The sequence below is a fragment of the Phaenicophaeus curvirostris genome, chromosome 28 (genome assembly GCF_032191515.1).
Source record: "Phaenicophaeus curvirostris isolate KB17595 chromosome 28, BPBGC_Pcur_1.0, whole genome shotgun sequence".
NCBI lineage: Eukaryota > Metazoa > Chordata > Aves > Cuculiformes > Cuculidae > Phaenicophaeus > Phaenicophaeus curvirostris.
The window spans coordinates 2,140,380-2,167,024 of record NC_091419.1 but is presented as its reverse complement, the minus strand read 5'-3'; the positions used below and the strand labels follow the sequence as shown (position 1 = coordinate 2,167,024).

The window sequence follows — 26,645 nt, the reverse complement described above, 5'->3', positions numbered from 1 at the left end:
CCTTTAGAATAGAGCCTGAAACAAATAATAGTGAAGAGAAGGCTCTGGGGAGAGCTTAGAGCAGCTTCCAGGACTGAAAAGGGCTGCAGGAAAGCTGGAGAGGGGCTTTTGGTCAGGGAGTGCAGGGATAGGATGAGAATGAGTGGTTTTCAGCTGCAAGAGGGGAGATTGAGATGACATCTTAGAAAGAAATGTTTTGCTGTGAGGGTGGGGAGGCCCTGGCCCAGGTTGCCAAGAGCAGGGGTGGCTGCCCCATCCCTGGAGGGGTTCAAGGCCAGGTTGGATGGGGCTTGGAGCTCCTGATCCAGTGGGAGGTGTCCCTGCCCGTGGCAGGAGGTGGAACTGGATGGGCTTTGAGGTCCCTTCCAACCCAAACGATTCTATGGTTGCCTCTTCATTGGCCCAGCATTTGTCTATGGGAAGAAAATATCCGTTACTTCATCTGATGAGATGAGACTGAAACCAGCAACCGGTTTCTCCAAAACCCCCATTTCCCCTCACCCTCTGTCCTGTAGACGGTGATTCTTTAGCACTCCTGGAGCTCGAGTCCACCCTAGCAATTGTGAGGGGTTTCACAGCCTTGTAGTCCAAACAGGGTTGATGCAGCACATGGGACAGCAAGGCCAAACACTGAAAAAGGAAGATAAGGAGAGACATTGAACTGCTGCCCAGGCAGAGGAAGAAACAGTGAGTGATTCTGCCACTAATCGCTGTATCACAACGCTGTTGCAGAAGGGGGGCTAATTAAAGTGGCTGAGACAACCTTCTTGTCTGGCAAATCCCAACTTCAAGCGCCTTGACCTTGCAACATCAGTAACATTCCCTAGCTGTGGATTTTGGGGACTTAATCCAGCACTGCCATTAGCCTGGTTAACCCCAGTCATTGCTGCATGGTGAGGAGAACAGAGTCACCTCCTTGGACACCTTCTGGGGTGCGGGAAGGGCTGCTTTGGCTTTGGCTATGCTGAGTCGAAGGGGTCTTTCTCCTAAAGGAGAGTCTCCTTCAAAAGACAGCAAAAGCTAAAGCTTGGTCTTCAGTGACAGCTCCAACTTTGTATCTCAGCCTTGTGTCAGGCACTTACAACATCCCATGAGCCCTCGTGTTCTTTCCTTTAGTCACTGGCAGTGGAGCCATTTGTCTTCAAGACAATTATATGGACCCAGCTGGCCAAACTTAGATGGTCAAGGAGATCTCCATAGTCCATTATCAACAGTGTGCTGGCCAATGCCAGCCATCAAAGCTGCAGCAACTGGTGACACATCCATCCTGGATTGTCTTAAGGCTAAATTGCTGCAGCAGAAGCTGAGACAGCAGCAGCCTCTGGAAGCAGAGAGGAATGACCTTTGAGATGTTTCTGTCTTACCCAAAGCAGATGTGGAAGCTTTGGGCCCAGGGCAGCTGGACTTACCACCTCTGCTTTGCACTGCCCTTGTCTGTTCACCTTCCAAGAAATGGCTTAGGAATGGTAACCCTGTGGCCCTTCCCCAGCATGACTTGGTCCTCGAGTCCAGAGAAGAGCAACGAATCTGGTGATGGGGGCTGGAGAACAAGAGGAGCGGCTGAGAGAGCTGGAGGTGTTTAGCCTGGAGAAGAGGAGGCTGAGGGGAGACCTCATTGCTCTCTACAACTACCTGGAAGGAGGTTGTGGAGAGGAGGGAGTTGGGCTCTTCTCCCAGGTGACAGGGGACAGGACGAGAGAGAATGGCCTCAAGCTCCCCCAGGGGAGGATCAGGCTGAACATCAGGAAAAAATTTTTCACGGAAAGGGTGATTGGGCACTGGCAGAGGCTGCCCAGGGAGGGGGTTGAGTCACTTTCCCTGGAGGTGTTTAAAGGATGGGTGGATGAGATGCTGAGGGACATGGTTTAGTGATTGATGGGAACGGTTGGACTCAATGATCTGATGGGTCTTTTCCAACCTGGTGATTCTATGATTCTATGACCATGACTATTGTAGTCCCTGCTCTGGAGAGGACTCAGAGGTGACACGGTCATGAGCTATGCAGGTGCTGGAGTGTCTGGAGGACCGTGGTTCCTCTCCTCCCCTCTCAGTAATGGTAAAAGGAGCTCTTTGTAGCTGCTGAGGCCAGAAGACTGTGGAGGGAGTGCTTGTGACACTTGCAGATATCAAAGAACAGGTCAACTATAAAGCATCATTCATGATATCCATAATAGCTTTGCAAAGCTGAACTTGGCTGGCAGGAAGAGTAATGAGCTGCAATTCTCTGCTTGATCAGCTGCCATTATGGAGAAGTCGGCTGTTCCCGAGTGCTCTGGATGAGTCCTGGAAAGGACACTCTCTTCCCTCATTGTCACCCAAGCATGTTGAGAAATGTGTCCTCAGCCCTCGGAAGGGAGGTTCAGCTCAGCACTCGGTACTTTCCAGGAAAGGGGATGGGAGCGTGCCACCAGCCCTGCCAGCCTCAGGGCATTAAGAAATGGAGTTGCTGTATCTGACCTCGCTCGGTTCTTGCTGCCTCACTCCTTGGCAGTCTGCAGCAGTTCAGCATGTTGCCTTCAGCTGTGGCCCGAGTGACCAAGAAAGCCAATGGCATCTTAGCCTGTATCAGAAGCAGCGTGGCCAGGAGGAGCAGGGAAGGGATCGTGCCCCTGTACTTGTCATCACTGAGTCCACAGCTCAAATCCTGGGCTCAGTTTTGGACCCCTCACTACAAGAAAGACATTGAGGGGCTGGAGCGCATCCAGAGGAGGGAACGGAGCTGGGGAGAGGGCTGGAGAGCAGGGTTATGAGAGGCAGCTGAGGGACCTGGGGTTGTTTCACCTGGAGAAAAGGAGGCTGAGGGGAGACCTCATCACTGTCTACAACTGCCTGAAAGGAGGTTGAAGCGAGGTGGGTGTTGGTCTATTTTTTCAAAGTAAGAAGGGATAGGACGAGAGGCGATGGCCCCAAGTTGCATCAGGGCAGGTTTAGACTGGATATTAGGAAAAAATTTTTCACAGATAGGGTTCTCGGGCACTGGCAGAGGCTGCCCAGGGAGGTGGTTGAATCACCATCCTTGGGGGTGTTTAAAAGGGGCCAGAAGAGGTGCTCAGGGAGCTGGCTTAGTAGTGGACAGGTACAGCTGGACTTGATGATCTCAAAGGCCTTTTCCAACCAAGCAATTCTATGATTCAGACCAGAGAGAGGTGAGAAGATCTCCTGAGTTGTCCAGCCCTTCTGGAGCAGCAGCCGCTCCGTGCTGCAATCTGATCTCACAAAAAGTCAGAATTTAATTTTCGTTAATTGCCGTTAACAGTTAAATTAAAAACTTTAATCGGTGAAACCTGCATGAGGAAAGAAAGGTTTTCATTGAGCCCTGGGCAATGATTTTTGCCTTGAACTGAAGCATCCAAGTGTGCACTTGCAGTCACTGTCCTCAAAGACGAAAACAGTCATTCCATGCCACAGGGTTTTACCCAGTGCAACCACTGCGGTATTTGACAATATCACTTTGTCAGCACTAAAAAAAAAAGTGCTTAGATCCCTTTCTGAGATTTATTGCATTTCATAGGTGAATAGATTTTTGATTAGAGAAACACTCCACTTTTTTTCCCCCTTTCAAAAGCGCTTGGCTGAGTGGTGAGATAATGCAAAGGCTGAACCTCATTTAATTATCAAGTCCTTTAAGTCCAGGCAAAACCAACTCCTTTGCCTGGTGGAATCGGTGCAGCCTCAGCTCAACCTGAACCTCCTGGTGCTTTGCTGGGGCTGGGACTGCGCAGGCTGTGCTGCAGCCTCAAATCTGTGCTCTGAAGTGCAGGCAGGATCAATATTTCTGAATGCCAGCGTCTTCCCTGTGCCTCAGGGAACTTACGTCCCGAGTTTTCCCCTGAGGCTCGTCCAGCTTTTTTTTTGTGGTAAGAGGCAAAATTCTTCAGCAGGAGGACATCCTCCAGCACTGAAACCCTTCCAAGAAGCAAGGACAGATTGGGAAGCTCCCCACATAGCGATTCCCTCAGACATGTATGTTTTAAGAGAGACTTAAGGAGAGGAGGGGCAATTTCAAGACTAGGGTATTAAAGCAGTTGGAGTTGGGCTTCCAGCACAGACACAGCTTGTGCTCAGGACCAGAGGAAGAGGGTAGAGGGCTGGGAAGGGTGAGGAGCAGTGCAGGACAGCAAATAAAACTAGGGGGAAGGAGGAATTTTATCAATGACCTGGGTGAAGGCATCGAGTGCACCCTTAGCAAGTCTGCGGATGACACTAAGCTGGGTGGAAGCGTGGATCTGCTGGAGGGTCGGGAGGCTCCAAAGGGATCTGAACAGGCTGGACCGCTGGGCTGAGACCAATGGGATGAGGTTCAACAAGGCCAAATGCCAGGTCCTGCACTTGGGGCACAACAACCCTGGGCAGCTACAGACTAGGAGAAGTCTGGCTGGAAAGTGCCTGGAGGAGAGGGACCTGGGGGTGTTGGTTGACAGAGACTGAACATGAGCCAGCAGTGGCCCAGGTGGCCAAGAAGGCCAATGGCATCTTGGCTTGGATCAGAAACGGTGTGACCAGCAGGTCCAGGGAGGTTCTTCTCCCTCTGGACTCGGCACTGGTGAGACCGCTCCTCGAATCCTGTGTTCAGTTCTGGGCCCCTCACCACAAGAAGGATGTTGAGGCTCTGGAGCGAGTCCAGAGAAGAGCAATGAAGCTGGTGAGGGAGCTGGAGAACAAGAGGAGCGGCTGAGAGAGCTGGGGGTGTTTATCCTGGAGAAGAGGAGGCTGAGGGGAGACCTCATTGCTCTCTCCAACTCCCTGAAAGGAGGTTGTGGAGAGTAGGGAGCTGGGCTCTTCTCCCAAGGGACAGGGAACAGGACAAGAGGGAATGGCCTCAAGCTCTGCCAGGGGAGCTTCAAGCTGGACATTAGGAAGAAGTTTTTCACGGAAAGGATCATTGGGCACTGGAACAGGGAGAGGGTTGATTCACCTTCCCTGGAAGGCTTTAAGGGATGGGTGGATGAGGTTCTGAGGGATATGGTTTAGTGTTTGATAGGAATGGTTGGACTCGATGATCCAAGAGGTCTTTTCCAACTTAGTGATTCTGTGACTCTGTGCTCTTGAAGCCTGGGACACCTCCTTGTGGGCACAAGTTGAGGTGGTGCTTGCACCCGTGGGCTCAGCTCGGGTGGGCAGATGGGCTGAAAGGGCTGCCCAGGGGGACAGAAGAACCTCAGCATCTCTCAAAGGTTCATGAGCTACAGCCCACAAGTGAACTCTGAATGCTCCAGTGTCACTTTTCTCTCCAAGGGGCATTTTCCAACTCCTGTGGCAACAGGCAGAGGTGGCTCCAGGCATCAGCACCTCCAGATGATTTTTTCCTTAAGCTGGGTGTAGACATGGTAGTATTGTCCACTCTTGGTGTCATTGTCCACTCTTGGTTTCCCAGGCTTTCACATTTGGCTGCAGCAATGCAGCTCTTTCTGATGTGCAGGTGACAGCACGTGCTGCGTTGTCTCTCAGCTGCAGTGCACAGTGCAGTGTTCCTATAGCACCGGTTCCACATCGTGGTAAGGTGTTTCATTATTCTCTTTTGTTATTTCTTAATTATATGGGGTATTTTTAAATGTTTCTCACCTATCTGGAACGCAGCTGGCCAGCTCAAGCAGTGAGACTGCTGTAATCTCTACTTCTATGTGTTCAGCGTGCACATACTCCCATCCAACCTCCTGCAGGTGTCTTGGGAGACGTAGGAGAGATGTTCTGCAAATGCTACAGGCTTCTGGGTCCAGTAGGGCTTCTGTCCTGTATGTACTGGACCTGGGATCCGATGTACTCTATGGCTTGACTATAAAGGGATGCGTGGGTGACTCACCCACAATCCCTGGTCTTGGGGTGTCTGCACTTAGAATCATAGAATCACCAGGTTGGAAAAGGCCCACCAGATCATCGAGTCCAACCATTCCTATTGAAAGGAATCCTTGTAGTCATTAAAGCCATTTTGTGTCTCTCCTGCCGCCGGTTCCTTGAAGAAAGGAGATCTGCTGTCCCCACACACAGCTGAGTGGTCCCACCACAAGGTCAATTGCTTTATCCAGGAAGGTTTGTTTGGACCAGGAAGGTTTGGTTTGTTCCAACCCACAGTGCTGGAAGCTTGTGGGCCAGAGGAGACCTGCTTGGTCTCTACAAGATGCCACCAGGTAGAACAGTAGAAGTGGCTGCTGCTATTGCAGCAAGGAGTGAGCCCCATGCCTGGAGTGCCTGGAAAGAATCATAGAATCCTGAAATGGTTTGAGTTAGAGGGGACATCAAAGCCCATCCAGTTCCACCCCTGCCATGGGCAGGGACACCTCTCGCTGGATCAGGGGCTCCAAGCCCCATGCAACCTGGCCTTGAGCACCTCTAGGGATGGAGCAGCCACCACTGCTCTGGGCAACCTGGGCCAAGGTCTCCCCACCCTCATGGTGAAGAATTTCCTCCTAATGTCTAGCCTAAATCTCCCCCCTCCAATTTAAAGCCATTAGACTTTAACTCCAAAAGAATCCATAAGTCTCCAAAGCAAACCAAGTTGCGATAGTTCGAGTTTGCACTGTACCCGGGCTTTCCTGCTGCTCCCAGATCCTCTGGTCCCTGTGCTTTTGGGAAGACGCGGGCTGGGATGCCACAACACTGACATCTCAACACTCTTCCTGCTCCTCTTTGCTCCTGCTCCGTGCAAAAAGAGCAGTCGGTGTCACAGATGCAGCCTGCTCTGCTGGAGACAATCCCGGCAAGGGAAATCCTGTCCAACCCATAACACGGTTCAGCTCATGGAGAGCCCTCAGCTGTAGTAATTGTGTTTGCACAAACAACCCTCATCAGTTTAAAGGAGTTAAAACCAGCAGGAGCTCATTGAGATGCAGCCACAGTCTGCAGCATGGAGCAGAGTTGCTGTCACCGTCTGACACAGGAGCAGCAGGGCAGAAGACACCATGGGGCTTTGGATGGTCCTTTCCAGGGTGCTGGCTGCAGCTTGGGTCTCCACAGCATCTCTGAGCATAGCTCAGACAGCTTTGGAGAGAGGTGAGAGGGTGGGGGAGTCGCTGAGGAGCTGAACAGGCTGGACCGCTGGGCTGAGGCCAATGGGATGAGGTTCAACAAGGCCAAATGTCGGGTCCTGTACTTGGGGCACAACAACCCTGGGCAGCTACAGACTAGGAGAAGTCTGGCTGGAAAGTGCCTGGAGGAGAGGGACCTGGGGGTGTTGGTTGACAGCAACTGAACATGAGCCAGCGGTGGCCCAGGTGGGCAAGAAGGCCAATGGCATCTTGGCTTGGATCAGAAACGGCGTGGCCAGCAGGTCCAGGGAGGTTCTTCTCTCTCTGGACTCGGCACTGGTGAGACCGCTCCTCGAATCCTGTGTTCAGTTCTGGGCCCCTCACCACAAGAAGGATGTTGAGGCTCTGGAGCGAGTCCAGAGAAGAGCAACAAAGCTGGTGAGGGGGCTGGAGAGCAAGAGGAGCAGCTGAGAGAGCTGGAGCTGAGAGCCTGGAGAAGAGGAGGCTGAGGGGAGACCTCATTGCTCTCTACAACTACCTGAGAGGAGGTTGTGGAGAGGAGGGAGCTGGGCTCTTGTCCCAAGTGACAGGGGACAGGACGAGAGGGAATGGCCTCAAGCTCCACCAGGGGAGGCTCAGGCTGGACATTAGGAAAAAAATTTTCATGGAAATGGTCATTGGGCACTGGCAGAGGCTGCCCAGGGAGGGGGTTGAGTCACCTTCCCTGGAGGTGTTTAAGGGACGGGTGGACGAGGTGCTGAGGGACATGGTTTAGTGATGGATGGGAATGGTTGGACTTGATGATCCTGTGGGTCTTTTCCAATCTGGTGATTGTATGATTCTATGATTCCCCACATGTTTTGCTTAGGAACAGTAGAGAAGGCTGGAGAAGACTTCTTCACAGAAACCACACTAACTGCCAGGGTAGTTGGAGAGGGGATTGGTTTATGCTCCCGTGTCTTCACAGCCCAACAGCCTAGGGCAAAGGGGGACTGGGAGAGACACAGTCACTCAGAAAGGGTTACGGCAATGAGCAGATGAGCCACAGGGAAGCCCACAGGGTCTGAAAAAACATGCAACTGCTGGAAGTGATGAAAATGCATGCCATCATCTCAGGGACCAGCTGCTATTGTGAGTTTGGACACCAGGCTGGACACAAGCTCAGAGGTCTCATCCTGACTGGGGGCTGTGACGTTTGGGACCTGGCAAGGTGACACAGCTAATGATGGTGCCTGAGACACATGAAAATCATGGCTGAGGGGGGCAAAGCTGGGGTCAGGCTGGGCTGGACTAGACTGCAGGGGCTGGGCTGGGCTGGGTTGAGCTGAGAGGAGCAGGGTGGACTGCATGGAGGATGCTCCATGGGTACCCATCAGCACGCGGGCTCCAAGCATCCTCGCCATTACAGGTCTTGTGGCTTGTAGGGAACAGAGCTCCACAACCAGTGCTACCACAGAGCACAAAAAGCTCCTACCACTCTTCCATGAGCAGATGTGAAGGTGGTCTTCAGGAACTGTTCATTCCCACCCTCCTAGTCCTGCCAGAGGACAGCTGACTAGCAAAGCAATATTAATTTTGTAGGGAGGCCACTAATGTGCCCTGTCTCCCCTTTGCCCCAGGCAGTGAGCGCTCCCCACGCTGATTAAGTGTGAAAATGCTCTCTGTAGGCACCTTTCAGAAAAACCATTTCAATTAGCAGCTGAGATGGATGGCGCAGGAAATTGGGTGGTTATTTCCAGATATTTACAATGAATCACCTCTTCGTAGGAAGGGGCCACGCTGCTCTGGGCTGAAGGGCCTAGGGATCACAATTATGCTCTTGTGGTACCATTACACATTGAGGAGTTTGCTTTTATGGTTTGATGATTGATTTTTTTGCAGGATAAATCTTTGTACTGGGGAAATGGCTGAAATTGTTAAGAGGAAGCAACGTGGGGAGGGATTGCATCAGCTCCCAGCAGCTACAGGCAACCTTGGCATCTAATTGACATTTCTAGGTGCCCCCAACAGCCAGCTGGAGGCTTTTCTGTCCTCTCCTCAGCAGCCAGATGAGGAGGGAAGAGTCTATGTTTCTGCAGAGCAGGTAGCAGTGGTTTTCCCCCATGGTTTCACTCCCATGAAGTTTTCTCCTCATCCTACCTGTCTTTATCCCCTTGGGGCTCCTCTACACAAGGATCCGAGCTCTCTTCAGTTCTATTTTTCAAGGGGATTTGTGTGTGCAATGATCTGCTGTTCAGCAGGTGCCACGAGCCCTGTGTGGCCAAAGCAATGGTGGTTTAGTGGACAAACTGTGCTCAAAGGGGCATCTTGCTCCTAGGGCTTAACCTGAAAACATTCCCAGAGTGGCTGGGAATCAAAGGATCAAAGAATAGGTTGGGTTGGAAGAGACCTCAAAGCCCATCCAGTTCCACCCTCTGCTACGGGCAGGGACACCTCCCACTAGATCAGGGGCTCCAAGCCCCATCCAACCTGGCCTTGAACATCTCCAGGGATGGGGCAGCCACCACTGCTCTGGGCAATCAGGGCCAGGGCCTCCCCACCCTCACAGCAAAACATTTCTTCCTAAGAGCTCATCTCAATCTCCCCTCTTTCAGCTGAAAACCATTCCTCCTCATCCTATCCCTGCCCTCCCTGATAAAAAACCCTCCCCAGTTTTTCTAGTCCTTCTTGCTGGGCTCTGGGAGTTGCTCAGGCAGCCAAGAGCTCAGAGGTTTTGATGGTGTGACCAAGTATATTTATATGCAGGTCATTTTTCACTTGCTGAACTCCTCCTGGCAAGGACCTGGACCCTCTTATTGCTTCTGGCTTTGAGGATGCCCCTTGAAGCTGGGTGTGGGTAATGACTCTCTCAGTCTGTCCTGGTCATGGTGACCAACCACCTGGTGCTAGTTCTTCCTCCAAATTGTATCTCATCCACCCAGGCTCCTGTTATCTTTCTCCAGAGTGGAAAAAAACATCCTTGGAATTTGCTGGTATAGATCTGGCTCTCGGAGGTGGGGGGGACACGCAGGTGGGAGGCAGCAGCAGGCAGAGCCAGTGACGCACGCTCATTTTTTACAGTGGGACTGGATGATCTCAAAGGTATTTTCAAACGTTGTGTGGGGCTGCTGGGTGGCAAGGCTGTGCTGGATTCCTGGTTCAGGTCCAGGCATGTAGTCAGGTTCCTGGAGAGTTCCCAGAGCCTGGGCATGTTTCCCTGTGAGCTGGGCATGACTCCTGGTGAGCCTGCCAGCTCTTTGCCTCCCAGAAAGACGGATCGAGCTGCTCGAGCTTGGGATGAGCAGGTGTACAGGGGGCTGCAGTGAGATTTTTGCAGTCTTCACGGTCAGCTGGGCCCCAGCATCTCTTTGATGTGCAGTCTCTTGACCTGGGTGCAGCAGGAGGTGGCCTGGATGACGGGGTGTGCCGGCCCTGCAGGGATTCTCTGCTTGCTCTGGAGCTTATCAGGCTGCCAGGACTGGGGCTGTGGGTCTGGGACAGACACAGACAGAGGTCTTGGAGGAGCAGCAATGCAGCTGTGTTGCCCTGGTGATTTGAGGGGCTTTTTGAGGGGAACACAGGGCTCCAAGAGCAACAGCCCAGGGACAGGCAGCCTCAGCCCCCAGCCTTGCGCTCTCCCACGATCTGGCTTTCCCAGGCAGGCAGCTCACGAAACTTCTCTCTTCTCCAATTGCTGCGCTCCACCTTTTATTATAATTGATTCTGCATCGCCATAGGAACCTGCTCCAGCGTGAGTGAAGAGCAGCTGCCTTCCCTGTGTGCTTTCCAGGCGAGCGGCGGCTGCTCCTTCCCTCGAGATGGCAAGTGATGGAGCCAGGAGTCCGTGCCGGCCAGGTACCATCCACGCCCCATCCCCTCTCCAACACTCACGCTTTGGGGAGCAGCGCCAGGGAGTGAAAGCTGGGGTAGTTCCCTCTGTGCTCAGCTGCTAGGGACCTCTCCTGGTCAGGGAGATCGCAAGAGATGGCTCTGTCTGTCTGGTGCTGGGGTCCAGTAGAGCTTCTGATGGTGGTTGTCAAGTCTGGATAGAGAGGGCAGGAGGCTGAGCTTTTGGGTAGGATAGGATGGATGGGAGCAATGTGTACTGGGGGTTTGTCTTCTTCCCATGTGGGAGAAAGGGATTTGGGGCTGGAGGGGTGGATCAGTAATCTCCTAGGGGTTTATCTTCTTCCCACGTGGCTTGGTTTGGCAGTGATGGGATTTCCATGTATGCTGGTATGACCATGGGGATAAGATGTGAAGGATGCGCTGCTTCCCTTGACCAGGTTTCCCTTGCACCTCAAGGGAAGATCACAGAGCCTGGGATCTGGGGGCAGGAATCTCTGCTTTGCCGGGACTGGGCTAAGTCTGAAGGGTGGTCCTCTTTGCTGGATTTGATGGGACATCCCTCACAATCAATGTTGCATGCTCCTCCCCTGGCCTGATCCGCTCGGTTCTCCCCTCTGTGTCCGTGGTCTGCTCATCTTCCCATAACTGCTGGCTGTGGCTGCAACCCTGCCTTGCTGGGACAGCCCCTCCCAGGCGGCTGCTTGGGTTTGGAGAAGTGATGGAGGAGAAGGCATCTCTCCCGTTAGCCATGGTTTAGCAGAAGGCTCGCCAAGCTCTTACACCAGGATTTGGGGTACAGATGGGCTGGGATGGAGTCCCAGCCTATCCTGCCATTCCTTGTGGAGGAAAATGCTTGAAGAGAGGTGTTGTAAACAGGCTTTAGAGCATGAAGGGCCATCTGTCTACGTCACACCAACTGGGGGATCCTTCCAAGACTTGGGATCTTCCTTGGATGCAGGTCCTGGCACCTGCTCCAGACCCGTGGCAGGGTGTCTCTTCAACCCTTCTCTCATCCTCATGCTGAGCCCTCACAGGTCAAGTGATGGAGAAGGTCTGAGAGGGTTCAGGAAGGAGCTCCACAGATCGAGCATTAACAGACAGGGAGCCCAGCCATGGGCTGTGGTTCCTTGGCAGCAACCGGCACTGCCTGTTCCTGGGAAGCCACCTGGTGTTTGCCTGAACAACCAGGATTAAACACACCCCACAGGTGGTACCGACACAGCCGGGCTGAAGGTGAGGAGCTCTCAGCATCCCTCCTGGGGCCAGGGATGTTCAGCGGGGTTTAAGGCTCAGGCACCTCCCTGCCAGCAGTAAAAGGGAGGCTGGGAAGGGAAGATTGCCCCGCTCTGCCAACAGGACCCAGCTTTGATCCTGCTGAGCCTGGCTGTCTGCTGAGGAAGGACAGAGGAGAACGGCCCCTGTGCGAGACTTGCACCAACAAGTGCAGCATTTGCTGGCAAAGACAGGAGCAGATTTCCTGGGGCAACACAGTGATTTGGCTTTGAGATGCACAGGAAGGGAAGACAGAAATCCATTGGGATAGATAGATGTATCTGGATAGATATCAGCCCTGGTTGTTCAAAGGACCAGGGTGAATCCTGTTCAGCCTGGAGAAGAGGAGGCTGAGGGGAGACCTTACTGCTCTCTACAACTACTTGAAAGGAGGTTGTGGAGAGCAGGGAGCTGGGCTCTTCTCCCAAGTGACAGGGGACAGGACCAGAGGGAATGGCCTCAAGCTCCTCCAGGGGAGGCTGGACATTAAGAAAAAATTTTTCATGGAAAGGGTGATGGGGCACTGGCAGAGGCTGCCCAGGGAGGGGGTTGAGTCACCTTCCCTGAAGGTGTTTAAGGGACGGGTGGATGAGGTGCTGAGGGACATGGGTTAGTGATTGATGGGAATGGTTGGACTTGATGATCCGGTGGGTCTTTTCCAACCTGGTGATTCTATGATTCTGTAAGGCAGCTGGAGAAGACAGCCCTGTGTTCTCAGCATCTTCCAACCAGGAGGTTTCCAATGCTCTTTAATATGGGGTAGAAACAGCTCTGAGGACACAGTGCAGCTCTTCGCTCCAGGGGCCTGCATCCCCTTGGAAGTTCAGCTTTCCCTGGCAAAGCCGCGGGCTGTGCTAACGTTGGCAGCACACAGTAGCCCAGTGGGATTCGTTTGTTTAAACCCACATTTACCGAAAAAGGCAATGTAAACCCTGCAAAGAATGCAGCTGCTCCATGTAACGGTGCCAGGCACAAGAGTTCGCTCCCAGAAAGGCATCCAGCTGCCTCCACCCAGCAGGGCGAGCAGACCCGCCTCGGACAGACGGACCCTGTGCTTTGGAAGCACAGAAGCAGAACGACGGAGGGAGCACCACAGCCCTGCTGCGCTTGCAAGTAAAGCCTTTTTTCCTCATCTCTCAGGAGCTTAGCTCCTAGAAATTCTCCTGCTTACGCTGAAACTCGTTTGCCTGCAGTCCTTGTGAGGGTGTTTGCTTGCCTATCTCCTTGGCGATCGCGTTTGCTGGGTGCTTGCAACAGGCGGTTGTGCACTTTGTGCAGTGATGCAATGAATATTAACCAAGGGGAGCAGACAGAGCAGGTTCTGTGAGTCCCCCAGCTCCCAAGGAGCAGCAGATGTGCTCTCAGCCCTTTGCTGGAGCCTTACGTTAGAGCTTACACTTTGCTGCTCCCCTGCCCTGCTCCTCTTGGCCACAGATCCATCCTTGATAGATATTCCCAGGACTCTGGATGCATCTTTCTCTTGAATTCTTCTCCTAGATGCACCGGGAGTACCAGTAAGGCTGTGCTTGTCAAAGCAGGGTTATTTTAGCACCGTCCTAATGAATTTGCTCCAGTTCTTATTCTGCGTGCAGTCATTTTATTTTCATCTCAATGAAAGCTTCATCTGAATGTAAGCATTTTAGCCCCTCCTCGCTCTCCTCCATCAGAACTACCTGCACCTTCTCCTTTTGAGACATAAATCTCATTTCTCATTGTTATATAATTGTAAATGTCTATTTTTGGTGATAAAATCACTAAGTTGGGTACATTTAAGTAGGTAAATTGAGTGATTCACTAGCTGTTGGACTGCATCCACGACACCGTGCAATTAAACCCTGCTCCGCTGTGGCTTATGTCCTGTCATCTTCCAGTTCCATTCGTTGAGCAGATCAAGTCTTTCTGGTGCAAACCTGCTTTATTGTGTAAATCGTGTTGGTCTTCTTTAATTCCCACTGATAAAATGCACCCCTTTCTGTGCCTCGTGTTGCAAGGTTGAATCACTTAACCTCCCAGCACCCTGAGACACATGGCTTGGAGAGCCACATCGTCACTTGAACTGAGACTGAGAGGGACCTCATAGCAGTTTACAGCTTCCTCACAAGAGGAAGAGGAGGAGCAGGTGCTAATTTCTCCTCTCTAGTGATTGATGATAGGACCTGAGGGAATGGCAGGAAGATGGACCAGGGGAGGGTTAGGTTGGACATTAGGGAAAGAATCACAGAATAGTTTGGGTTGGAAGGGAGCTTAAAGATCATCCAGTTCCAACCCCCCTATCATGGGTAGGGACACCTCCCACTAGACCAGGCTACCCAAGGTCCCATCCAACCTGGCCTTGAACACCTCCAGGGATGGGGCAGCCACAGCTTCCCTGGGCAACCTGTTCCAGGGCCTCACCATTCTCACAATGAAGAAATTCTTCTTTATGTCTAGTCTAAATCTCTCCCTCTCCAGTTTATCCCCATTGCCTCTCACCCTGTCACTCCAAGCCTTTGTGAACAATCCCTCCCCAGCTTTCTTGTAGCCCCTTCAGGTATTAGAAGGTCTCTCTAAGGCCTCCTCGGAGCCTTTTCTTCTCCAGGCTAAATAACCCCAACTCTCTCAGCCTGTCCTTGGATGGGAGGTGCTCCAGCCCTCTGTTCATCTTTGTATCCTCCTCTGGACCTGTTCCAACAGCTCCATCTCCTTATGTTGGGGATTCCAGAACTGGACACAGGACGCCAGGTGAGGTCTCACAAGAGGAACAGAGGGCAGAATCCCCTCTCTTGCCCTGCTGGCCATGCTGCTTTTGGTGCAGCCCAGGACACCGCTGGCCTTCTCGGCTGCGAGTGCACGTTGCCGGCTCATGTCGAGGTTCTCATCAATGAGAGAAGGTCCTTCCCCTAGAGGGTGGTGGAGCTCTGGAACAGCTCCCAGGGAAGCAGTCACAGCGCCAAGCTTGACAATATTCCAGAAGCCTTTGGCCAATGCCTTCAGCCCCATGGTGTGAATGTTTGAGTGTCCTGTGCAGGGACAGGAGTTGGAGTCAATGATCCTGGTGGGTCCTTTCCAACTTGGGACATTCTGTGATTCCTTGTTCCCCATCCGAGCTGCACGGATCTCAGACTCTGCACGGATGCAGAGAAGATCATGGCTATGCCAAGGCTCCCAGCATCATCTTTTACTTGATTGTGGGACTAAACTGTTTGACGGAGGAACAGATTTCTGAGCAAGCTTACTTCACTGTAAATTGGAAGTAAGCAACCCCCAAGCTGTTAGTATCCAGAAATTGCTTTCTGGCTGACACAGAAGACTTTTTCCATCTGCTTTGCCTAAATAGGCTCAGATTCGGCCTGGGACACTTCTTGTGCTTCCCCATCCCCTGCCAATCTCTACTTCTTGACTCCTGGTCAAAAACCTGCAAGGATTTAAAGGGTGGAAGAAGTGCCTGGGTGTAGTCCAGGGAGCAGGCTGAGTCATGCCAGCGTCGTGCAGCCCCAGCCCTGCTGAGCTCCCATAACCGCCCATCGCTGCCCACTCAGCTCCTCAGTTTGGAGGTGTCTGCAGGAGGAAGGGTGAGCCCTCAATAGCAGATGGCATCCTGCATTGGTAAACAACGCTCTTTACTTCTTTCTCATTAAATATCTCATTAGATATCTGCCATTCCCAAATTAACATTTAATTCATGTTTCATACCGAGAAAAATCTCACCGCAGCGTTGCTGAATTGTTGACAACAATCCTCTTCCTTCATGAGTTCTGGCCCTATTAAGCAATTTCCTTGCTCGTGTATTCTTTTTAGTTACTAAGGGAACATGAATCTTAATAAAACTCAATCAAACGTTCTTTAAATAACAACTGCCTTCATTTAACCGGCTTATCAGCCGGTTGCTGCTCTGCTCAAAATTCCAGGGAAATTAAGATTCAATTCTTCACACAGTAATAAAAAAGCAGCACATCCCAAATGTGAGGGAAATCCTTTATCATAGAATCATGGAATGGTTTGGGTTGGAAGAGATCTTAAAGATCATCCAGTTCCACCCCTGCCATGGGCAGGGACACCTCCCACTGGATCAGGGGCTCCAAGCCCCATCCAACCTGGCCTTGAACCCCTCCAGGGATGGGGCAGCCACCCCTGCTCTGGGCAACCTGGGCCAGGGCCTCCCCACCCTCAGCATGAAGAATTTCTTTCTAATGTCCAATCTAAATCTTCCCCCTTCCAATTTAAAGCCTTTTCCCCTCATCCTGTCACTCCAGGCCCCTGGAAAAAGTCTCTCCCCAGCTTTCCCGGAGTCCTTTTCAGTCCTGGAAGCTGCTCTAAGGTCTCCCCAGAGCCTTCTCTTCTCCAGGCTGAACAACCCCAACTCTCTCAGCCTGTCCTCATAGCAGAGGGGCTCCAGCCCTCGGATCATCTCTGTGGCCTCCTCTGGACCCCTGCCAACAGTTCCATATCCCTCTTATGTTAGGAATTCCAGAACTGGACACAGGAGTCCAGGTGGAGTCTCACAAGACTGGAGCAGATGGGGAGAATCTCCTCCCTCACCCTGCTGTCCACACCTATTTTGGCACAAAATATAGGCTATAGCACCAGGGATGCTCTTCAGCAAAAAAAATCTTGTATTTTATCCTGGATGTGCCTTTTCTGTCCTGTAATTTTGATGGGAACCTGTTGGACATCTCCATTATTTGTGCTTGGGTCACTTACATTGCAGCAGGGCCTGTCCTAAGATTCTCTGGCAGCAGAAATGATGAAGGAGGATTTTCTTAACCCAGATGTGTTCAGGAGAACCATGAATCTCTCTCAAGCACAGAGAAGGACTCTGCCTTTTCGTTTCCCACTGATATTGCCTGGGAGGACGAGGGATGCTTTGGCTGTTTCCTGGTGTCTCCCAGTGGAGATCTTTTCCTTGGCCTTCTTTCCACAGCACTGAGCACACTGAAGCTCCAGGATGCTGCAAGACAATGTTGGTGTTGACGTTCCTCTAGGTGAACTCCATCCAGTGCTGGTCTGACAAGAGCCACTGAGAACTCCAGAGTTGCCTTGTGGTGTTTTGCCCTGATTCCTAGTGCCTGTGGTCCTTTTAACCTCTTTTGCTTTCTTTGTCCTTCTGTTTGTATCCCTAGCCCAAGAAAGCCAGACCCTGGAGACCTTTCCTCAGTGATGTGGCTGTTGGGACACAGCCTTCTCCTCCTTCTGCTGCAATAGCAATGCAAGCATCCCTGTGTGGCTGCAGTGAGGTAGGTGCCTTCCTTCTTCGTCAGGACTCTCCTCCTTCTATACCAGGTGCAAACCCAAAGCAGGGGAATGCAACAGCTGGACACAAGTCACTTCATGGGAGAGGGCAGACTCTAAGCTTTTGTCTGTCTTGGGAGAACTTCAAGACCAGATCAGATAAAGCCCTCCACAGCTGAGGTCCATTCCAGGGGGAATCTTCCTGTGCTTCAGGGCACCTGGTACCTCTCACCACAATGAGGATGTTGAGGCTCTGGAGCAAGTCCAGAGAAGAGCAACAAAGCTGGTGAGGGGGCTGGAGAACAAGAGGAGCGGCTGAGAGAGCTGGGGGTGTTTAGCCTGGAGAAGAGGAGGCTGAGGGGAGACCTCATTGCTCTCTACAACTCCCTGAAAGGAGGTTGTGGAGAGGAGGGAGCTGGGCTCTTCTCCCAAGTGACAGGGGACAGGACGAGAGGGAATGGCCTCAAGCTCCGCCAGGGGATGTTTAGGCTGGACATTAGGAAAAGATTTTTCACAGAAAGGGTCATTGGGCACTGGAACAGGCTGAACATTATGAAAAGATTTTTCACAGAAAGGGTCATTGGGCACCGGCAGAGGCTGCCCAGGGAGGTGGTTGAGTCACCTTTCCTGGGGGTGTTTAAGGGACGGGTGGACGAGGTGCTGAGGAACATGGTTTAGTGATGGGAATGGTTGGACTTGATGATCCAGTGAGTCTTTTCCAACCTGGTGATTCTATGATTCTGTGACTCTACGATAGATGTGCACCCTTTCCAAAGGTACTTATGATTGGAGAGGCAAACCCTGCACCAGTGCCCTGGGCTGCCATCCCATCCCATCCCATCCCATCCCATCCCATTCCATCCCTTTGTTGCACTTGTGAGTTGCTTCTTAAGCTTGCTAGAAAACCAGGATCCACTTGTGAACTTCCCCGCCCTTCCCTTTCCCTGTTTATTTAGCAGCGTTTCTGTAGCCCGTGGCCAATTCCTCTTGCCTCACCATCTCTGCCTTCCCCTCCAGGAGTTCCTGGCCTGGGCAGGAGCAAGTCCCCAGCTTGGCGTGGCAACATCAGTGGCGATGGAGTAACCCGTGCTCTGGGTGCGTGGGCACAGCGGGAGGCTGAAGCCGGCTGCCCGTGCCCCGGGGCGGTCGAATGCGCCCTGCCCACGCACTCCTCGCCTCTGCCATGAATGATGCATCGACGATGGATTATGAACTGCTCTCCCCGTCCTTGGTCGAGCACCCAGCCGGCGCCACGGGTATGGATGCCGAGCAGAAAACCGTCTTTGCCTTCGTCATCTTCCTCCTGGTCTTCTTGGTGATACTGATGGTGCGCTGCTTCCGCATCCTGCTGGACCCCTACAGCCGCATGCCCGCCTCCTCCTGGACTGACCACAAGGAGGGGTTGGAGAGGGGCCAGTTTGATTACGCCTTGGTGTAGAGGGCGAGGATGGGGCGAGCCTGGGTGCTCTCTGTGCCTCCCACCCCAGCTGGCCCCAGCCCCGGCCCCCCCTTCCTCTGTGGTGTCACCCCTGGCCAGCAGAGACGCTCTGGGCAGGGTGGCGAGGTCAGGCTCTCGTCCAGGGTGGGTTTTCTAGGGGTTTCTCTCTTTTCTAAGCACTTTTCAGTTCTCTTCGCAGTCGACGGGACTCTTGGAGAGACAGATCGGAGGGGTGATACGACCCGGCGTGGTCCGTGCTGCCCACCGTGGCCCCGGGCAGCGTCGTGTCCTGTGGGGAGAGGCAGGAGGCGACGGGACAGGGCATGGCGGGACCTGCCCTCGGCCGCGGCCCCCGGGGCTCCTGGTCTGGCTGGCTCTGCCTGGCACCAGCCCAGAGCTTTGACCCCCAGCTCCTCCTGCCCCCCGTGTTGCCCTCCTCCGTCTCCTCCGGGGAGCGCTGCCCGTGGTCCAGTGCGTGTGTGTGTGCGTCCTGTAACTGAGCTGTGTCCATCGGGGGGTTTGTAGGCACCAGACCCAAGTGCTGGCTTTGTTCCTCTCTGTGTGGCAGCCCTAAGTGCCCCCCGTCGTGGGTGAGGGGGAGACAGAGATGCCCCCTTTTTGCAGCCCCCTTTTGGCCCTGCAGCCTGCTCTCTGCTTTACACGGTAGTGACTTCTCCCTGCCCAGCTGCTGGAAACGGTGCAGTCTGAGCGAGGTGCAGTCGTGCAGCTCCCTGCCAACCTGCCTGGCAAGCCCTTCTGGGACCCCAGGAGGGATCGAAGGTCCCACATGACACTCGGGAGATGCTTCTCAGCCAGCCCGAGCCTGGCAGCCTCCCCGCAGCATCCCACCTGGGCCAGTCCCTGCTCCATCAGGATCTGGGTGGCTTCCCCGTGCCCAAGGGGTCACCGGGGTTGGCCGGCCCTTCACTGGCCATCCTGCATCTGGCTATCAGAAGGGCTGTGTAATTAGCCGAGGGGAAACCAAGGCTGTCCTCCTGCCCCTCTGTGGGAACCATGCCTGTGGATGAGGGGCGCTGCAGCTAGCCCCAGGGCTAGCACAAGCCATGGTGGGTGATGGCTGCGGGCCACTTTGTACCAAGGGATTTGAGCCCATGGGGGAGAACGTTGTCCCCCACCATGGAAATAAAGCTGCACTGTGCTGACCCCACACAGCTCTTCCTCTGCTCTTTGATGCTTCCCGCAGGCACTCAGAGGAGGACCGGCGGCTCCCGAGCAGTGCTGGGCTGCCCCATCTCTCTGTCCAAGCCAAGACCCCACAGCTTTCAGCACAAGCTGGAGCGGCTCCGCAAAGAGGGGTGCCATGTGGGACAGGAGCTTCACCCCCAGGCCACGGTGAGCATGTGCTCTGTCAGAGCCATGCAGAAGATGCTCCTTGGGCAAGGAGTGGCACCTGGGGCAGGGTTGGTGAACAGGGGCCCTCAGAGCCTGGCCATGGCCCCTATGGGATCCAGGAACTGTGCCTGGCTGAGTCTTATACGGGTCCTGCACTTGGGCACAACAACCCTGAGCAGCTACAGACTAGGAGAAGTCTGGCTGGAAAGTGCCTGGAGGAGAAGGACCTGGGGGTGTTGCTTGACAGCGACTGAACATGAGCCAGCAGGGGCCCAGGTGGCCAAGAAGGCCAATGGCATCTTGGCTTGGATCAGAAACGGCGTGGCCAGCAGGTCCAGGGAGGTTCTTCTCCCTCTGGACTCGGCACTGGTGAGACCGCTCCTCGAATGCTGTGTTCAGTTCTGGGCCCCTCACCACAAGAAGGATGTTGAGGCTCTGGAGCGAGTCCAGAGAAGAGCAACGAAGCTGGTGAAGGGGCTGGAGAACAAGAGGAGCAGCTGAGAGAGCTGGGGGTGTTTATCCTGGAGAAAAGGAGGCTGAGGGGAGACCTCATTGCTCTCTATAACTACCTGAAAGGAGGTTGTGGAGAGGAGGGAGCTGGGCTCTTCTCCCAAGGGACAGAGGACAGGACGAGAGGAAATGGCCTCAAGCTCCACCAGGGGAGGTTTAGGCTGAACATTAGGAAAAAATTTTTCATGGAAAGGGTCATTGGGCACTGGCAGAGGCTGCCCAGGGAGGGGCTTGAGTCACCTTCCCTGGAGGGGTTTAAGGGACGGGTGGACGAGGTGCTGAGGGACATGGGTTAGTGATTGATGGGAATGGTTGGACTCGATGATCCAATGGGTCCTTTCCAACCTAGTGATTCTATGATTCTATGATCTGCCAGGGTCTGTGCAGGCAGCAGCCTGGTAGGTTCTGCTGCATCTAGAATGTGTGGGAACAGGTCATCCTTTGAGACACCCCTGGATTGCACGAGCACCGGCATGGAGAGGGGCACAGAGTCCCTGCTGGGTGCTGCAGAGAAGTGGCTGGCAGGATGAGGGTTCCCAGTGCACCTTGCTTCTGTGCCTCCTCTGTCGTCTCCTCTGTCACCTCCTCCCCACCATCTGATATGGGTCTAACTCATCCACTACCAAGGCAAGGAAGCTGTTTGGAACAGTTTCCAGCCATCTGAGCTCACTGGGAGCATGGTTTCCTTTGCCCAGGTTTCATGGCATGATTGTCCCCCCACCTAGAGCTTCTCCCAACACCCAGTGAGGCAGTGGGCTCCCTCCCACTCTTAGAAACATAGAATCATAGAATGATTTGGGTTGGAAGGGACCTTAAAGCCATCCAGTTCCACCCCTGCCACGGGCAGGGACACCTCCCACTGGATCAGGGGCTCCAAGCCCCAGCCAACCTGGCCTTGAACCCCTCCAGGGATGGGGCAGCCACCACTGCTCTGGGCAACCTGGGCCAGGGCCTCTCCACCCTCACAGCAAAACATTTCTTCCTAAAATCTCATCTCAATCTTCCCTCTCGCAGCTGGTAGCAAGGATGCTGTAGCCCTGCCTGCCCTCTTGTGGCTGTTCCTCCAGAATGGGAGGCCAAGAAGAGCTTGCTAAAACCTAGACTATCAGCCTGGAACTCCAAGCAGAACTCAACCAGCTGGACCCTTACTCTGGGACACATGCCACAGTAGCATCACGACCTGTAGTGATGCACACACTGCATGACACTCACTGCAACCTGCGCTGCAGGAGCTCTGCTCAGTAAAACCACTGGTGAGCAGCAAGAGGGGCTGATCGAGGAGCCAGGGGTGACTGCAGCACAGGCAGAGTCTCCCCGGATCAGGTGTGGTCCCACAACACCACACAGGGTGAGCAAGGCAGCAGTAGCACTTGGCTTGCCTTTGCTGTCCTGCATCCCCCCTGTCTCCTCTTCCTGAGGCCTTTTTGTGCCCCCCTCACCCCTGACTTGGTCACTGTGACCTCTCGTCAGCTCAGTAGTAATGATGGACAAAGCGACCTGGTCTGCAGCTCAGATCTTTGGCATCGCTCTCAGAATCGTTGAATGGTTTGGGTTGGAATCACAGAATCACTATGTTGGAAAAGACCTCTTGGATCATTGAGTCCAACCATTCCTATCTGCCACTAAACCATGTCCCTGAGCACCTCGTCTACCCCTCCCTTAAACCCCTCCAGGGAAGGTGACTCAACCCCCTCCCTGGGCAGCCTCTGCCAGTGCCCAATGACCCTTTCCACGAAAAATTTTTTCCAATACCCCGTCTGACCCTCCCCTGGCGGAGCTTGAGGCCATTCCCTCTCGTCCTGTCCCCTGTCACTTGGGAGAAGAGCCCAGCTCCCTCCTCTCCACAACCTCCTTTCAGGGAGTTGGAGAGCAATGAGGTCTCCCCTCAGCCTCCTCTTCTCCAGGATAAACACCCCCAGCTCTCTCAGACGCTCCTCTTGTTCTCCAGCCCCCTCACCAGCTTTGTTGCTCTTCTCTGGACTCGCTCCAGAGTCTCAAAATCCTTCTTGTGGTGAGGGGCCCAGAACTGAACACAGGATTCAAGGTGCGGTCTCACCAGTGCTGAGTAGAGTAGAAGAGACGTTCTGGAGAGACTGAAGTATCAGGAGAGACTTTGCTGCTGCATCTCTCTTCTTTCACCAGTCTTCTGCCCAAAGGCTTTGGGCTGGACCCTGAAGACCCCACGGGTGCTGAGATATACAGGCGTGGGACAGCTGGGTGGGGCTGAAAGAGTAAAACTGTCCCTGAGGACCAAGTACAGCAAAGAAACGAGCCTGGGCTCCTCCGTGTTGGAGCTGGGATGGGTCCTGCTACGCTCCCAGGCTGTGTCCGACGTGGCCACCCACTGCCCCTCGACCCAGCAGGTGGACAAGGTGTTGCCCCTGCTGTGCCCACCCCAGCAGGAAGACACAGAACCACTTAACCCAAAATAATTTTATTGTTGCTGTTGTTTCTGATACAAAAAAAAAAAAAAAAAAAGAAATTCCACAAAGAGCCACCCCTCTGTGCGGGACGAGAGGCACAGGTTTTGGGTTTCATCATTTCCCCCCCTAAAAAATAAACAACCAGCAAGAAATGTCAATACAAAAAAAAAAAAAAAACACCGCACAAGAGAGAAATGAAGGCAACTTTGAGTGTTTTCTTTGGAGGCTTTTGGCTCAACACACACACACAAACCCATCTCTGCTAATTTATTATTAATAATAGGTTTTTTTCTTAAAAAAAAATAATAAAGCACCTGTTGGAAAAACAAAACCAAACCAAAATAATAAAAAAAAAAAACAACCCATCAGGCCACCCCTCCTGTCACCAGCTCGGGGACTCTTGCAAAATCCAGAGTCTGGAGCTGCATTATGTAAGAAGAGTTTTCAAGTTTGACATCAGCCCACATACAGTATCCGTACATTCCCCCCACCCCACGCGGTGGGAAAATAACCAACCTCCCCCGAAGTACCAAAAAACCCAAGCTCCAGGACCTCCTCCCACCACTGAGGAACCACAGCGGTGGTGGTTGGACACCAACAAGAAAGGGTGGCTGGGTACAGTGCACAAACGCTGACGGTTCAAGACCAGCACCAGCTTCTGAAAGCACCTTAGATGAATGGAGAAGGTAGTTGTTGTGTGGCACCAGAGCGATTTAGCACCTTGCTTGCCTGTGGTCATGCACAGGCTTGATGAAGGACCCAACAGTCATGCAAAACTGGGAAATGGCATTGCAGAGAGCGGCTGTGGGAAGGACACGCGAGGAGGGAAGAGAAGCCCACCTGGACAGGCTACTTGAGGCAGCAGGGAGACCTCAAGTCACTTAATTCCTATTTTCCAGATTCATTTTAGTGCGTTTTATTGGCTGCGTTAACCAGAGACTGTCCAACCCCCTGTGTCACCTTGGCCGGCTGAGTGGATGCGGCAACCAGAGGGGAGCAAGTCACAGCCCTGGGCTACAGAAGTGCTCCTGACCGTGAGGAACCTGGCCATAAGCACAGATGTCACACAGATGGGGTGGCTTCGAGTCAAGGACTCTTGGCTCTGGTTGCCCCTTCCAGGCTGCAGAGACCAACCGCCTGTCCCCAGCTTGCTTCTGCTCGTGGGAAACCTTTCACAGGCTTTCCAAACCCTCTTGGCGGTGGCAGCCAGCAAACCTGCCCATGCAGCACGGCACAAACATCCTGCCAAGCCCTCCAGCCCCTCTGGCATGTGGAGCATCCAGATGCTCTCTGCCAGATTCATGACATTCTTCCTGCCAGTTTAGTTTGTCCAATCGCATTCAACAATGCAATTATTTGTCTTTCCCCAGATCTCCCCCTCATTTAGAGGACACCTTCACTGCTGGACTTGTTGGTGCTCTGGAAAAGCCCTTCCAGCTCCAATCTTTGGAGGGCATGCGCATGTTCAGCTTATGGCAGTGGGAAAACCCTGGACTCCCTACAGGAGCCTGTGGTCCCACGGCCTGGGTGCTTCATGATGTGAGGTTAGCAACCTGAACTCAGAGGAGACCTTTTCTGTTTGACAGAGGAGCCCCAAAGGAACAGAGGACATGGAGAGGACAGAAAGAGAGACAGAGCACAGGCAGCGTAGGCATGGGATGGTTTCTGGAGAACCATTGGAACAATGCAGAAGCAACAGAGGAACAAGAGTTGTTGGGAAATGCACCAACACCACACCACGCCATCGCTCCTTCCAAAGCTTCCCCCAGCTCTCCTCATCTCCTGGGCTGGGCTGTGACCATGAAGGACAGACAGTTTCCTCATGGCCCTGCCCTTGCCACCTCAGACTAACAGTACCTCGGTTAAAGGAGACAGGCAAGAGCTGAGCAGAGGGAGGGAGTCCCTGCTAAGAAGGTTGGAACCTTTGGCAAAGCTTTCATGAGCTCATTTGCGGCACGGTTGGGTTTTGACTCAAGCAGCCCATGGAGCCAAGGTGAGTGCTGAGCCCAGAGGGACATTTCCCATCAGTCGTACAGTGCAGTGAGGAGGTGGTGGCAAGGGGTGCAGCGAGGGGAGAGGCAGTTGTTGTTTCCAGGTGTGGATGGCGAGGCTAAGGACTGTACTGTCGGTTGGGTGGGCGGATCTCATGGATGTTAGTAGAGCTGGAGCTGGAGCTTCATTCTCAGTGCCTGGCCCAGCTCCCCTGCTAAGTAGTTGAGGTGGTTCTTGGCCTCTAGTTTCTGCAGTTCCCTCTTGCGGTACAGGGGCACGCTCACGATTTCCAGCAGGTAGGTGCCAGGCACCACTTTCTTGCGGCCGAGGTGCAGGTAGCTGAGCCCCTCTTTTTGGTGGATGCGGAAGTAGCCATCCTCATTCCCATGGGAGATGAGATACCGCACACGGTTCTCCAGGGGCTCCACAGCTGGCAGGAGCTCCAGGATGTGCTCCTTGTGAGCCAGGTCTGAGAGGTTCAGCATCATGGACAGAGGAGCATCCACATCCATGCTGGCCAAGTTCACAGCATGATCCTTCAAAAGGAACCAGGCATGTTACAGATACCAAGAAAAGCTCATGGTCTGGTGAAGGACTTGATCTAGAGTTTTGTCCCATGGGCCACCCAAAAGCAGCTCTGAGAAGAGACTATGACTTCTGTAGTCTTTGCTTTCACAGAATCATAGAATGGTTTGGGTTAGAAAGGACCTCAAAGCCCATCCAGTTCCACCCCCTGCCATGGGCAGGGACACCTCCCAGTGGATCCAGTTGCTCCAAGCCCCATCCAACCTGGCATTGAACCCCTCCAGGGATGGGGCAGCCACCACTGCTCTGGGCAACCTGGGCCAGGGCCTCCCCACCCCCATGGCAAAATATTCCTTCCTAAGATCTCATCTCAATCTCCCCTCTTTCAGCTCAAACCCATTTCCCCTCATCCTCTCCCTGCACTCCCTGACCAAGTGCCCCTCCCCATCTTTCCTGGAGCCCCTTTCAGTGCTGGAAACTGCCCTAGGTTCTCCCTGGAGCCTTCTCTTCTCCAGGCTGAACAACCTTAGCTCCCACCCTGTCCTCCACATTCGTGTCCTCTTCTGGACTCACTCTAACAGATCTATGTCCTTCTCCTGTTGGTGTCTCTGAGACTGAACTAGCCAGCACACAGCCCTCACCTTCAGAGAAAGAACCAATGAATCCAGGGGCATCTTCTTCCCAGGACCTGAAGGGCCCATCGTGACCTCCCAGTCCCATCTGTCCTGCCTAGGGCTATGAACCTCTTGGGTGATCCTTGGACAGAATTCAGAACTTTCCTCCAAGGAAGAATTTGTATTTATAGTGACAGCTCCAGTCTAGAGACAGTAAGTTCTCACAGTCCTCTATGGCGCTACAGGAACTGCTCTCCCATCAGCTCCGCTTGTTTCCTTGAAGAAACGTCTGGTCTGTTTCTTGGTTGCATATAGCTCTACCCATTTGTGGCCAAGCCACACAAATGCGTGTCTCTTAAGCTTGTTCTGACCTCCTCTAACATATTCTGAAAGGCCTTGCATTTCTGTAGGACTCAGTGGCATCTGCAGACACCCAAGCACGAAGCATGGACGGGTTCAGAGTGAGCTGCTCTCTGTCCGGACTAAGGCAGACCCACAGGAATGGCCACACTGCATGGGA

The 26,645-nt window shown here is 53.3% G+C and overlaps 2 protein-coding genes across 5 annotated transcripts in view; one reads left to right on the top strand and one right to left on the bottom strand.

Annotated features, from left to right (window-relative positions):
- The window catches only part of CTXN1 (cortexin 1), a 53,009-nt gene extending 33,139 nt beyond the window's left edge, over positions 1 to 19,870 (top strand). Inside the window, exons 2-5 of one of the 3 annotated variants that reach the window (XM_069878231.1) lie at positions 10,679 to 10,796; positions 13,003 to 13,175; positions 17,162 to 17,275; positions 18,288 to 19,870. In XM_069878231.1, coding sequence (XP_069734332.1) covers positions 18,421 to 18,708 — 288 coding nt within the window. In that variant the 5' untranslated portion in view covers positions 10,679 to 10,796; positions 13,003 to 13,175; positions 17,162 to 17,275; positions 18,288 to 18,420 and the 3' untranslated portion in view covers positions 18,709 to 19,870. The remainder of the gene's footprint in view (positions 1 to 10,678; positions 10,797 to 13,002; positions 13,176 to 17,161; positions 17,276 to 18,287) is intronic. The other 2 variants (XM_069878230.1, XM_069878228.1) reach the window with 2 other exon arrangements.
- Positions 19,871 to 24,987: 5,117 nt separating this feature from the next.
- LOC138731793 (fibrillin-2-like) overlaps positions 24,988 to 26,645 on the bottom strand; it is a 126,553-nt gene continuing 124,895 nt past the window's right edge. For both annotated transcript variants that reach the window (XM_069877960.1, XM_069877961.1), the window contains exon 65: positions 24,988 to 25,522. In XM_069877960.1, coding sequence (XP_069734061.1) covers positions 25,148 to 25,522 — 375 coding nt within the window. In that variant the 3' untranslated portion in view covers positions 24,988 to 25,147. The remainder of the gene's footprint in view (positions 25,523 to 26,645) is intronic.